Source organism: Bactrocera neohumeralis, chromosome 6 (assembly GCF_024586455.1).
Source record: "Bactrocera neohumeralis isolate Rockhampton chromosome 6, APGP_CSIRO_Bneo_wtdbg2-racon-allhic-juicebox.fasta_v2, whole genome shotgun sequence".
Classification (NCBI taxonomy): Eukaryota; Metazoa; Arthropoda; class Insecta; order Diptera; family Tephritidae; genus Bactrocera; species Bactrocera neohumeralis.
In genome coordinates, this window is record NC_065923.1 from 76,565,773 (window position 1) to 76,579,536 (window position 13,764).

At 41.7% G+C, this 13,764-nt stretch overlaps 1 protein-coding gene across 1 annotated transcript; it reads right to left on the minus strand.

The window, feature by feature from the left end:
* Positions 1 to 11,300: 11,300 nt before the first annotated feature.
* Positions 11,301 to 12,557, minus strand: LOC126761414 (uncharacterized). Its single transcript, XM_050477550.1, has one exon. It carries the CDS (start codon positions 12,517 to 12,519, stop codon positions 11,449 to 11,451), a length of 1,071 nt encoding a protein of 356 aa, XP_050333507.1. The 5' UTR covers positions 12,520 to 12,557; the 3' UTR covers positions 11,301 to 11,448.
* Positions 12,558 to 13,764: the final 1,207 nt, after the last annotated feature.

A 13,764-nucleotide genomic window follows, 5' to 3' on the forward strand; every position in this document is an offset into this window, starting at 1 on the left:
CCAAAAGACCGACTCCTAAAAACCGTATTGCCTACTTAAAAATCACAAGTCTAAGAAAAACGGTCGATATACAGACGCGCAAGCTTCTGATAGAGTAAGACTTTATCTAAACTCAGCGCTTACTTTCTTCTTCCTGCACACAATTACAACTCAACCGAGCAGCGAAAGAAGTAGACAAAGAGTTGCTCCTGAACGTATTGACAACTAACGGTACTCAACGTAGTAGCCACAAAGAGCTTTTGTTCCGGCATTCACCATATGCAACAACTACTCGTCCACGCTTTTGCGAGACCGGTCACCAGCAGCAGCATATCATTGCATGCATAAGCATGTGTGGATATGTATTTTCCGACACCGTCAAACATTTCAGCGCAGCTTAGTGGGGATTTATTGCCAAAGCTTGTTGTCAGTGTAAATTGACCGTGGCACAAGTCTCCGTCATTGTCCTGCTAGCGGCGGTGCGAGTAGGCGTCCCCGCACTGAAGGAATTTAAAAGTTTGCAAATCTCAAATACCAAATTGGTGTAGTGCCTGAATTTCATTGTGGAGGACAACGGAGCGTGACGAAATGCACATATCCGCTTACCGATGCGTATGAGCTGCGTGAAATGCCTCGGCACCACCAGCAGCTGTTGCATTTGTAATTTCGCATAGAACAACAGTTAACGCATACAAATAACGGACACTTACTCACTTTACCCACTTCGTACGCACACTACGGCACCTACGCCGTAAGCGGCTTATACGCAATGCACTTACAAGCCGAACAACTCGAACAAATGAGCCAATTACATGAGAATTTTAGTGTCGGAATGAATGCAAAGTAATGCGAGTGTATTTATGAAAAGTCTAACTGAGTGCCAATGGCATAGGCCAACACTTAACAGTAAACATATGTTGCAATTTTGCGATTTATTTGCTGAAGGAGCTAATATTTAGTTGATTTTTCATTTCATATTTTTTTTGTATAAGCAATGCATATGTATATTTGTGTTGTTGTAATTTAAATTAAAAATCTTTTCGAAAGCCGCAAGAAGCTTGTGTGTTAAAAATTTCAGTTCACCTCTCCTTCCGCCCACAGTGCTGACGAATAACAGAGCTAAAGCGCACCCATTGCTTTGCATGTGGGCCAACAGGCCGTATGAGTGATTGTTTCGGAAAGGATTTGGTTGCGGTTACCTGTTGGTTTTCGGTTGCTACAACGGCCGACAACTGAGGCAATGTTTACAATTTATGTGGTGCAAAGGAAGTTGGTGATTTGCTGGTTTATTACCCACCATACATTTGCTGACCACTTGTGGGCAAGCGAATAATTTTCGGTTTTTGCTGAGGCACAAACACTCAATCTGAATTTTGTATCTGGTTAGATTTTTGAAAATATTTCTTACGCTAAGTGCTCTCGTATGAATGTTATTAAATTGTTTCACAGATATTTTTTTTTACTTGGAAGCTTTGTTGAGAAAGAAGTGGAGTTCGCCCATTATTAATTTTATGTCTTGCACAGGCTCCATTAGTCCTTCAGTTTTGAAGATATCGATCTGAAATTTTGCACACTTCCTTTTCTCCCCAAGAAACTGTTTATTTGTCGGAATTGCCGATATCGGACTACTATAGCATGTAGCTGTCATACAAACTGCACGATCAAAATCAAGTGCTTGTATGGAAAACTTTTTGAGTTAACGAGATATCTTTAAGAAGTTTGGTTCAAATTATTTTTTTAAGCAACGCTGTAATCCCCGCAAAAATTTTCTAGATCGGACCACTATAGCATATAGCTGCCAACAAACTGAATAACCATAATTAAGTTCTGGTATGAACAACTTTTTTATTTAAAGGGATATCTTCACGAAATTTGCCATATATTACTGTAGGAGATAATGGTACAATACCTGAACATTTTTTCCAGATCGGACTACTATAGCATATAGCTGCCATACAAACAGAACATTCAAAAGACAGTTCCTGTAATGAATTTTTTGTATTTTTGAAGCATTTTCTAGCTTCGGTTGTACCGTTTAACGTTTATTTTTATTTTTTGTTCTGCTTTTGCTAAAACCCTACTCGATACAAACGAGTTCTCAACGCCTTAGCGCTTAACCAAAGTTTATAAGAAAGAAAGATTATTCTCTTCACCCAGCAAACTGCTCATCCCCATTGTCAGCAGTCATTTATGAACCTCAAATAAAACGTTAATGTGCCTACAAATTTCCATATAAATCAATTAAGAGTACGCTCGAAAGAATTTATGTCAAAAGTTGTGCCACAATTTGCGGTTAATAGTGTCTTTATTTAACCCACTTAGCTTTGCGCAAAGCAACGTGCGCCCTCAACCCCTCAAAGACAGCGAAGAGCACTCAAAGCGAATGCAACTAACTGGCGGGCAAAGCAAGCCGGCAAGCCACATAAATCTCGACCGTCGTCGTCAGCGTCGCGACGACTGATGGCCCAAAATGCTTTTTAACCTTTCCGCATTTGGCATTTGGCACATAATCAACACGTGGTAACATTTACAATTAGGCGCAGCGCCAACACGGCGGCCCAGCAGTGATATATAGTATACTAGCATACATTTGTATATGATATTGTAAAAATCGGCGTGAAAAACTGTAGCAAACTGCAACATGAAAAAGTGTACGTGAAATTAATGAGTTAAAGGCCAAAAGAAATAACCTGCCAGGGAAGCCAGATCGGCAAGCGGGTAGACATATTCAAATAAATCTCTGCTTTTTTCGCGCTGTTTGGGTTTTTTTGTTGGCGCCCTGACATTAGTCACCGTGCCGCAACTGACTGACAGCCGGTTGAGCGCCGTGGCGCAGGGCAGTTGAAAGGCGTTAGTTACGCTTGCTGTGCAAATATGCGCATTAATTTTATTTAAAAGATTAAAAAATCCGCTTTATGCTACAAAAGCTACCCCCAACCGGCGTGCATTAGAAACGTTTTTTGTACTAGCGTCTAGTTGGCGTCTCCATGCGCCTTTATGCTGCGAGCCATTTGAAAAAGTGTGAGAAATAAAAAATTTTCGCGTTTTTCGAAGAGCTTCCGGTGCAGAAATTGCGGTTACCTTGAGCGTGTTTTACAATTCTAAGCCGCACAGTGGAGCGCACTTATAACAAACCACACGAGAAGGAGAGTATAGCTTCGCCTCAGCCTATATATATATCTATATTTTTCTATATATTTGGAATGTCAGCTGATTTACTGGAAATCTGCTTTCTTCTTTATATTAGGTACACAATTTTTTTGTAATACATTCGTATCTTCATTCAGTGCCCACTGAGTGGACTATATCGCCAACTTAACGATGCTTAACACACTTGAGAGGAAAGCATCGAGCACTTAAAAGAAAGCATCGGTTGCCTGCTTAGTACAGCTGCAGAGCATCTATTGACAAAAGATGAGAACTCTTAACAAAGTTTAACCTTTGCCTCTATGAAACCATATTAAGTTCTACGGAATGTTCCGAACCGGAACGGAATTTTTGTATAGTGAAAGGCGCTACTCGAAATCCAACGCAGAATAACTCTTGCAGCTACTTCGGACTGAGTAGGCAATTGAGAAGTAAAGTCCTCTCTCGATGAAGAAAGACCAAATTCTACAAGCCACTCTTCATCACCGTCGTGTTATATGGTGCAGAGACATGGATGATGACAACATCTGATGAGACGGCGTTATGAGTTTCCGAGAGAAATGTTTTGCAAGCGATTTATGGTTCATTGCACATTGGCAACGGCGAATACCGCAGTTGATAGAATGATGAGCTGTTCCTTGGGTGGGTCATGTCGTCCGAATAGATGAAAATCCTTCAGCTCTGAAAGTATTCGACGAGGTATACGCCGGGGTAGCAGAAAAAAGGGAAAACCTCGACTTCGTTGAAAATATCAGGTGGAAAAGGTACTGGCTACACTTGAAAACTCCAATTGACGCCAAACAAAAGAACGTCTGGCGAGCTGTTAGGAACTCTGCTATAACCGCGTAAGCGGTGTCTGCGCCAATAACCAAGTTTGGAAAAAAAGATGAGATGGTATCTTCTCAACACTTCCTCCTCAAATGTCCTCTTTTTGCCAGATCAAGACAAAAACACCTCGGATCTCAGAATTTAAGACATCGAGATGAAATAGCGGAAATATAAAGCAAGTTTGTGATAGGTTTCGCGTATTTTAGCCGATAGCTGACTTCAGTTAGGACTGTACATAACAGTCTAAGTGTGAACCCCCCTCCTTGCCAAGAGATCAACCATCTAACCTAACGCTACCCACTTAGGATGGTGAGCATTATTTCTCTTACTCCAGCCCACTGTGCGGGCACAATCACAGGAAGCACACAATTAATGACCACAAGTTGAGGAAAACTGAAGCGGGTAAATTGAAACTCTAAACATAATGTGTAGAAAGCGTTTAATCACGATTTTTATCTGCAGAAAAAATGTCGAAATTGCCAAGAAAAGTTGAATTTATATTTTGTTGTACATCCACTTGATATTTATTGTCTCTAGCTAACATAATTCTTATTTTACTTTGCTCTTCCTTTCTTATGATAGACTTTAGGTTAGCTTTAATTAACGGTATTGCATTTACAAATCCACCTAATTTATATTGGTTAAGAGAGTTCAAAGCAAATTCTCAAGAACTGTATAAACTTAAAGCTAAACTCTATAGCCTATACGAGTATATCTCGCTTTCTTGAGCTACTGCGCACTTTCAACCAAGTAAATGATGACCGAAACGGCATCCGTTCCTTATGCTGTCATTTATATATATTCCCTGATTGATTTTCATAACTACAGCAACTTTAAAAAAGCAAAAAACGATAATTTGCTAACTGCTCTCCAACCACTATGCACTTCTAATCTCTTTTGCTTTCTGATTGCTTTTATGTACTTACAGTACTGCCGAATGCACAGCGTTTCAGCTAGTCCTTCCGGCTGTACTATGCCTTACATTCGTGCTTGTCTTTCTGTATCCGCCCGTTTGGCGAGCATCCAATTATGATAGTTCCCAGCGCCATTAGTGTTCTTTGGCGGCGTCGCCTAACTAGCCAAAGACGCACTCTTAATCCACAGCTGCACTATGCACTCACTGCTCTCGTTCTGCTATGAAATTGCCGCCGTTGTATTGCCGTCGTGTCTATGCCTAGTGTCTCGGGGTTAGATGCGCCGGAAACGCCATGCGAGCCAGCTTGCTACGTCCTTTTGGGGTTAAATTCGCAAAGAGACTCCTAATAAGACCGCTGTGGCAAAGAAGACTACACGCAGTGCGACTTACAAAAACAAAAACAGATACTTTTGTAATGACACAAATCCTATGTGGTCCCCAGTCACGGCAATGGGTAAATAATAGTTAGAGTTGTAGCCGCTGGTTATTCACCTGCCGCTCCATTTACCCTACTTTCTTCCCACGTCTACTGATGACCAGCACTTTTGCTGCGGTGCCAGCTGTTTGTTGCTTAAGAAGCTTAAAAATCCGAAGTGACGAAATGGCAATGGGCGGCCACCACCTAAAACACCAAACAGGCAGGCAACCACCCGCCACTAGTCACAATTCGCCACTTGGCGACCAGCAGCAAGGCATGCCCGAGCCATAAGTTTGTCTTGTGGCTGCGCAGGAGTGTTGGTGGTCATTATGTGACAGCGTAAATTGCGTAAATTGTTCGAATTCGAAGTGAGTCGGTGGCGTATTACGATTTTATTGTCGCAGTCAGTGGAGCTAAGTATGCGGCCATGACTAGCAACTCTGCGACAAGGAGAAATCATTATTTATCATTATTTTGCATTCTCAGATTTCCATTACGGACGTTATGGCAGAAAAGTTTGTTTAGGAGCAGCCGCTGGCTTGCGGTGTGGCGACCTAGCAGCGCGCTCATATCGAAAAGGTGTGTGGCTGAGCAGAAAATGGAGACTTTGTAAATGATTAAATGCACTTTGGTGCTACTTAGCAATAAATGTTTGCCGCAAGCACATTTCGCAAACAACACCACTGACAAAAGCCATACGCTGCAACAACAACAATACTGTACTATGCTGGCAGAACAAGCAAATGGCAAGGACAAGTTCGCAGTAATCATGGAACTTTGCGAAACTTTTTTTTATAAGCGCAACAAGAATTTCTTAAAGGAGAAGGGCTGTGGAGAGCTTAGAGGAGGCTTTGAAGCAGCAAATAAATTCTTTTGTGAGTCGCAAATTAAATTTTTGTCAAGACTTGTTAGTATGAAATATTTTCTATTACAACTGTTGCGCTTTGCCGCAGGTTGGGGGTAAGGTTTTTTTTTATTTTGTTAGTGGCTACACACAAACATTCTTACCGGATTTGTGATTAAGCATAGTAAAATGTGTTAAAAAAACTGGGTATGCATTTAAGATTGGCTGACATTTATAATTTTTTAAAATGGCATACAAAATTATTTGAATTAAAATTGCCGAGCTTTTCATGGCAAGAGATTAAGCATCTACTTGTGAATGGTAACCAGTCTACCGGTTACATGAAATTTGGAAGCATTTATTTTCGATTCTCGTTTTTATTACACGCCGAACAAGATACTTTAAGTTTGTCACTAAGCTTGTAACACCCTGAAGGAAACATCGTAGACCCTAAAAAAACAACAATATCGATCGAGGATTATCGTGACGAACTGACTTGATTTAGCCATATTTGTATATCTGTATATATGCGAACTAGTACCTCAATTTTTGAGATACCAGTCTAAAATTGTACACACGCTACTTTCTATCAAAGGATCTTCTAATTTGTCGGAATCGCCGATATCAGAACATTATAGCATATAGCTGTCATACAAACTGAACGATCAAAAAGAAGTGCTTGTATAGAACACTTGTGTTTTTGACGACATATTTTCATGAAATTTGGCACAGATTATTGTGTAAAGCAAAGATATAATCTCCAAAAAAATTATTCAGATCGACTTACTATATCATATAGCTGTCATACAAAATGAAGGTTAAAAATTATACTCTTATATGAAAAAGTTTTTGTTTGGAAAAATATATCCATGAAATTTGACATGGATTAAAACCTACTAAAAACCTATAATATCTGAAGAAAATTTCCATATCGGACCATTATATCATATAGCTGTCATATAAACTGAACGATTGCAATCAAGTTCTTATTTGAAAAACTTCTTTAGTTGATCTCGTCAAAAAACTTGGCAGTTTTATTGCCCAAGGCAACGGTATAATAATCTGAAACAATTTTCTAGATCGGAGCTCTATGGCATATAGCTGCCATACAAACGGAACGATCAAAATAAAGTTTTTGTATGAAAAACTTCTTTAGTTGACAATATATATTTATGAAATTTAGCAAGGAATATTTCCCAAACCAACGCTATGATGATCTGAAGAAACTTTCTAGATCGGACTACTATTTCATATAGCTGCCATACAAATTGAACGATTACAATAAAGTTCTTGTATGGAAAACTTCCACAATTAACTAGATATCTTCACGAAATATGGCATGTATTATTTTTTTGAACAAAGCTATAATCTCCGTGAAAATTATTCAGATCGACCTACTATAACATATAGCTGCCATACAAACTGATCGAGTCCTTCCATGAAAACTTCATTATTTGCGATGAGTATGCTAGCTTCGTTGCAACCTTAGTTTAAATTTTTTTTCTTATTTTGCTTTCTTTTTCACCACGACCTCTTTTGAAACGAGCTCTTTAACTTTTACAAACTTTAAAGTGCTTTCTGAGGCGCGAAATTGAAATTGCGCATTATGCGCAGATTATACGATTTTGAAATGCTTTGATTTTAGTCCGCCTTCATATATATTTTTTACACACTTTTCAGGCTGTGTCGGCGCTGTTTTGCCAGCACTTCGTTATGCTTGTGTTAAATTCAAAGGCAACAATGTAGCTATAAAGAAACGCAGGTTCTACAGCTTAGTTCATATATACTTCACATGTATGTATGTATGTATGTATATATACACATATGCGCTGATATCTCCAGTTGTACTTGTTTTTGTACATAAATATTTCTGCAACATATGTACGTTGGTCTCGGTTTAGCTGAATTCCAGCACACACACATACAAGCACACACAGCTGTATTAACAAAATTTAGCACTCAGAAATTTTAAAGCAATGAAAGGTGCCCCGGTCCCATACATTAACACATGTGTACACTGACACACACACACAAATGCACTAATACTTGTATGCGCAGAAATTATTACCTCATGAAAATTCAATTACACTTCCTTTCTACTATACGCTCCATCTACTGTGTACTCGCACGTCGCCTCACCGCTGCGCGTCCACATGCCATTGTCGTACGTCGCTTTGCAAGAGTTTTTCCTACAGTGGGGCGTGTATACACCAACACACGCAAATTTATATGCACTTAAACAGCGCACATAATGTGGCACTCCATGTTGCACATTAGCCGCGCTAGCCGCACGCTGGCAACAAATTTTCGCACCGCGCCCCACCCACGCCGCTGCTCTAATCAACTGGCTTTTACTTTGCCAAGTCGGCGCACTGGCGCTACATGCAGCGTCGCCTCAACTTCTGCTGCCAAAACATATGGAACTTTTGGTCTCCGCGTCCACAGCTCTGCTGCTGATGTGGTGCTTACTTTGTCGTCGCCGCTGTTCGCTGTTGCTCTTAAACATTTCAGCGCTTTGCCAAAACATCGCCACATTTTCACCACTTTCGCGGATTTGCACATTCAATGAAGCTTGGCGACTCAGAAGTTAAGAGCGCGCGCTGCCACGCCGTTGTCGCATTACGAACGGGCGCCGAAGTGCAAAGTGTTGAAGCCGCCGTCAGTTGCCAGCGCGCTGGGCTCAAATGCGCCCCGCGCCCAGAATTTATTATAACTCCGCACCACCGCTGCGCTTTCTTTGCATAAGTTGGTGTGTTGAAATACGTGCGTTATGAACTCACACACACGCACACCTGCTAATGCCCATTCAAAAGCACATAAGTAGGTGCTCAAGTTTATTGAATGTGTGTTGGTGTTCTGCAACCAAAGCCTTGCACCTGCGTCAGCTCATCAGCGGCTGTGAAAACTATTTTCAAGTCCATTTGAAGTAAATCTCCAGCCAACCCACAACCATAGGCCACAGCGCGCGCCAATGTGACTACTCACCGCAGCCCGCAGTTACCTCATATACCCACAGCCCCCAGTTGCCCACACCTTCACTGCCGTTTGACTGTAACGGATCCTCCTGTGTCAGGTGAGTTTGTGCAGCGCTGCTTGATGACATCCTATTTTTATAAGCGCTGCTGCTGCCGTTTGCCTCCACCCTATTATAAAGCGTCGAAACCAGCTCTTGGCCGGCTCTTCAACTCTGTGCTGCGTGGTGGTGCACATGTAGCTGTGGTGGCGTGGGCGCTGGCGCTGGTGGTTTGCTGGTCACATTAGGGAAAACTTATGCAGCCGCAGTAATGTACTTTCCATATTACATGTGCGCACGAATGCAAGCGTATCCATGTGTCCATGTGTTGGTGATGCTCAAAGTGTTTGAACGGAAAATTGCTTATACCCGTGGCGTACGGTCACAAAAAAATGGCAAAATATTTGTCACCTAAGTATGTGTTGAAAAGTAAAATAAATGCTGTAAGGTCATCATCAGGGGACAGCCGGTGCTACTGGTGACAGAGTTGCCACATTGTTCGAGTAATGTAAGATTGTTTCACAGAACACCGTTAGTCCAGTGAAAGTAGAACCGGCAATCATGTTTGGAGTGGGTAAAAAAATTATCTTTTTCTTCCATTCCTGTTTCTTCCTCTTCTTTATTGCCGTAGAAACCGCTGTTACAGCCGTGCTTACAATATCGCACCAGATGCTCTCCCTTTTCGCTGTGTCTCTGCTTCCTCCGGCGGGTACTGCATCGAATACTCTTCGAGCCGTAGTGTTTTCATGCATTCGGACGGCATGACCTAGCCAGAGTCGCCGCTGTCTTTTCATTCGCTGAACTATGTCAAAGTCGTCGTATATCTCATACAGCTCATCGTGCCAACGACTGCTGTATTCGCCATTACGCCATGCGTAAAGGACTATAAATCTTCTGAAAAAATTTCGCTCGATCACTCCCAGGCCGCACCATATCGCAGGACGGTAATAATAAGAGAGGTCTTTGTTCGTCGAAAGCTAAATCTCCAGCAGTAGACTGAAGAAGGCGCACGGTAGGGAGTCGCCTTGTCTGAAACCTCGTTTGTTGTCGAACGACTTGGAGAGATCCTTCTCGATCCCGTCGGACGTTTTGGTATTCCTATTTTATTTATCTACGATCCGAAGATTGGGAGAGACTCTAAAATTCAATGGCCGAACTCAAAACAGACTTTTAAGAGAACGAGCTGATGATATATCGGTGTTGGATCGTCTAGAGTTATGCTTTTAAACCACGACCGTAGTGAAGTGAAAAAACTGATGACATACCAGTGATACCGAGGACCACTATTTGAAAAAGGAGTTCTAAGCGAGAAGACTGATGATATCCTGATAAAGCGCGACCATTGGATCGAATAAAAGAAGACGTTCTAAGCGAAAAACGTTGATGACATCCTGGTGTTGGATTGCCTGAGTTACGTTTTAAAGCTGTCCCGAAGGCCGCCACTGCAAAAATGAGTTCTAAGCGAAAGATTTGATGATACCCCGATGTTGGATCGGCCGGAGTTATATTTTAGAAGCACAACCGTAGGCCAGCAATGCAAAAAGGAGATCCAAGTGAGACAATTGTGGATATCCCAGTGCTGCATCAGCCAGGTTTATGTTTTTAAAGCGCGACCTAAGGCCGCTATTGCAAAAAAGTTCCAAGCGAAAGAACTGAAGTGAAGAAACCAAAGAAACTATTTTGTTGAATCGGCTTGAATTATGTTTTTAAAGCGCGACCATAGGCCACCAATGCAAAAATAAGTGTTTTGGGAATTTTGAAATCGAGGATTTGAAGGATAACCCCTAAAATGCAACAAAATATGGCAACTTTATCAGTAAATTGTCTGTTATGTGGATAAACTTTTTATCTGGTGATTGAGTTTGCGGTTGCAGCCATGCATGTCGACACTGAGGGTCTGCGCATATGCAGGACGCCGTCGACACCCGAACGAGTTTACAGCAAATCCCCTTTGTGACGGCGACATACACACAAAATGAAATTTCTATTTCAAAGTGAAGAACTAACTAGCGCAAACTAAATATTTGTGTAAGCCAATAAGATGCGCGAAATTGGATTCAGGCGGTTCCCAGGCGGTGATGATGGCAAACCAACTGAAAACACATTTTCTAGTTATATTAAGAAAAAATATTCGTCTATATTATAAAATCGTTACTTTACACTTTGGAATGGAATACTATAACTATTTGCGCCAAGCATGAAAAACAGAAGCTGCGAAAAAGCAAACGCAGAGCACAAGCAACTAAAACATGACATTAAAATTAGTTTAACAATAACTGCTTGCCACGATCCACGCTGTCCGACTACCAAGCGTGCACGTAGCTGGTGGTGAAAAGCAGCGGTTCCTCAAAATGTGACGGCACTACTTCCACGGAGTGCACAATGGGCTGCAAGTATTCCTCGCTGTCAGCATGTGTGAAACTGCCCAGATGCTCCAGGTGCTCGACATCGCTGTCGACGAGCACATAGTCAGCCTCGGTTTCGATTAGCACCGCGGTCGCTGCATTATCATTATGTGGCGCTGGCGTCTGTTCTGCAGCGGCTGGTTTGGCGGCCTCTTCGTCTTTCTTAATCTCAGCCTTATCCGCCTTCAACAACTCATCGCTCGGTGTTGGTGCAACTTCTTGCTCATCCAATTTTGCTGTGGTTTCGTCCGCTGGTTTTTTGCCAAAAATTGCATCGCGTACACGTGTGAGGAAGCTGGGTTCTTCAGTGGCGGCTTTTGTGTCCTGCTCTTCACTTTCCGCGCTGGACTTGTCGTTGTCACTTTGATTCTCAACGCTTAGTTCGGTGGTGTCATCCGTGGATAAGGCGGTGTTGATATCAACATCTTCGGGTTCGGCAATATTTTCCTCCTGCTCGCGTGCCAGTCTTGGTGTGCTCAGCAACAACAGCTTGGATGACTTTTGTGGTGTGCCTGTGATTTCCACGCTGCTGGCTGGTACACTCTGTGCAAGATCAACAGTTTCGTGCGTATTGACTTTGATGGTGGCGACTTCATCTCTGCTGAGCGCGGCTTCGGCTTGCGCTGCCTCCTCTGTTTGCGTTTCAGCCGCCTCCTCTTGCTTTGGTTCCTCAGTTTTAGCGTCCACTGTGTCCAACGTGATTTCAATGCCTTCGACCGTGTCCGGTGCCGGATCTAAGGAGGCAATAGCAATCTTCACAGTCGCATCTTCATCTCTGCTGAACGCCACTTCATCGCCGACAATAATATCGATGGTTGTGCTCTCCGTTTGTTCGCTCCCGCTGGCTTGTGCTTCTGTTACTGGTGACTCAGCTAGCTTCTCAGCGCGTAGCACACCCGCTTGTACGGTTGCTGTGGTATACAAAAGGATACTGAGAACTGCGTAAACAACACACACTTTGTGCGACATTTTGTGTTAATTTAATGCTTATTTGTGTAGACGCTTCAATTTCTAGTTATGAACTAATTTTTAATACCAAATAAACTAGTATTTATATGGATTTACGCAACGATTCTGTTGTTCCCCACCGACAGCTGAGCTGGCGAACGCCGCGTAATGTCACAAACTGTAGATCATCCGACGCGAGGCTAACCCTGACAGTGACCAATGGGGATTTTTGTTTTGATTTGTTATGGAGTTCCGTAGAACCTGACGATTGCACGTCAGCCGGACATCAATATTCTCAACATTACTGGAACGTTTCTGTATTTGTGTGTGTGTTTGTTTGCGTAAATTGGCAGCTGAACGCGCTTTGTCACCCGCTTGCCGGAAATTGTAACGCACTTTTGAGTGTGTAAGTGTAGCGCAATTGGCGCTTATTAGTATATGCTTTTTCGCTAGTAAACTCACCTATATTATTCACTTATTTACAAGTACAGGCAGGAAGGCTTCCACTGGCTCGCTTACAATAACTGGAGAGCTATATGTGGGAATATGTGTGTGTTTGTTGACAGATGAACAATAAAATATTAAAAACAACAAAAATCATTAACTACGGTTGCACCGAAACTACATATATACCCTTCACACATACAAAGGATTACATACAAGAAATTGATTTTGAAAGTTTGGCTTATATGACAGCTATATGCTATAGTGCTCCGATTTGAATAATTTTTTGAGAGATTGTATGGCTGCTTTAGGTAATAATTCGAGCTAAATTTCGTAAAGATATCTCATCAACTAAAAAAGTTTTCCATACAAGAACTTCATTTCGAAAGTTCGGTTTATATGGCAGCTATACGCTATAGAGCTCCGATGAAACCTTTTTTTTCAGAACTTGTGTCGAAGCTTTAGATAATAATTCTTGCCAAATTCCGTGAAGATATCTCGTCAACTTAAAAAGTTTTCCATACAAGAACTTGTTTTTGAAAGTTCGGTTTGTATGGCAGCTATATGCTATAGTGCGCCGATTTGAGAAATTTTCTGGGAGATTGTATAACTGCTTCATATAATAATCCGCGCTAAATTTCGTGAAGATATCTCATGAACTAAAGAAGTTTTCCCCACACGAACTTGTTTTTAAAAGTTCAGTTTGTATTACAGCTATATGCTATGGTGCGCCGATTTGAGAAGTTTTCTGGGAGATTGTATGGCTGCTTTATATAATAATCCGCGCCAAATTTCGTGAAGATATCTCATGAACTAAACAAG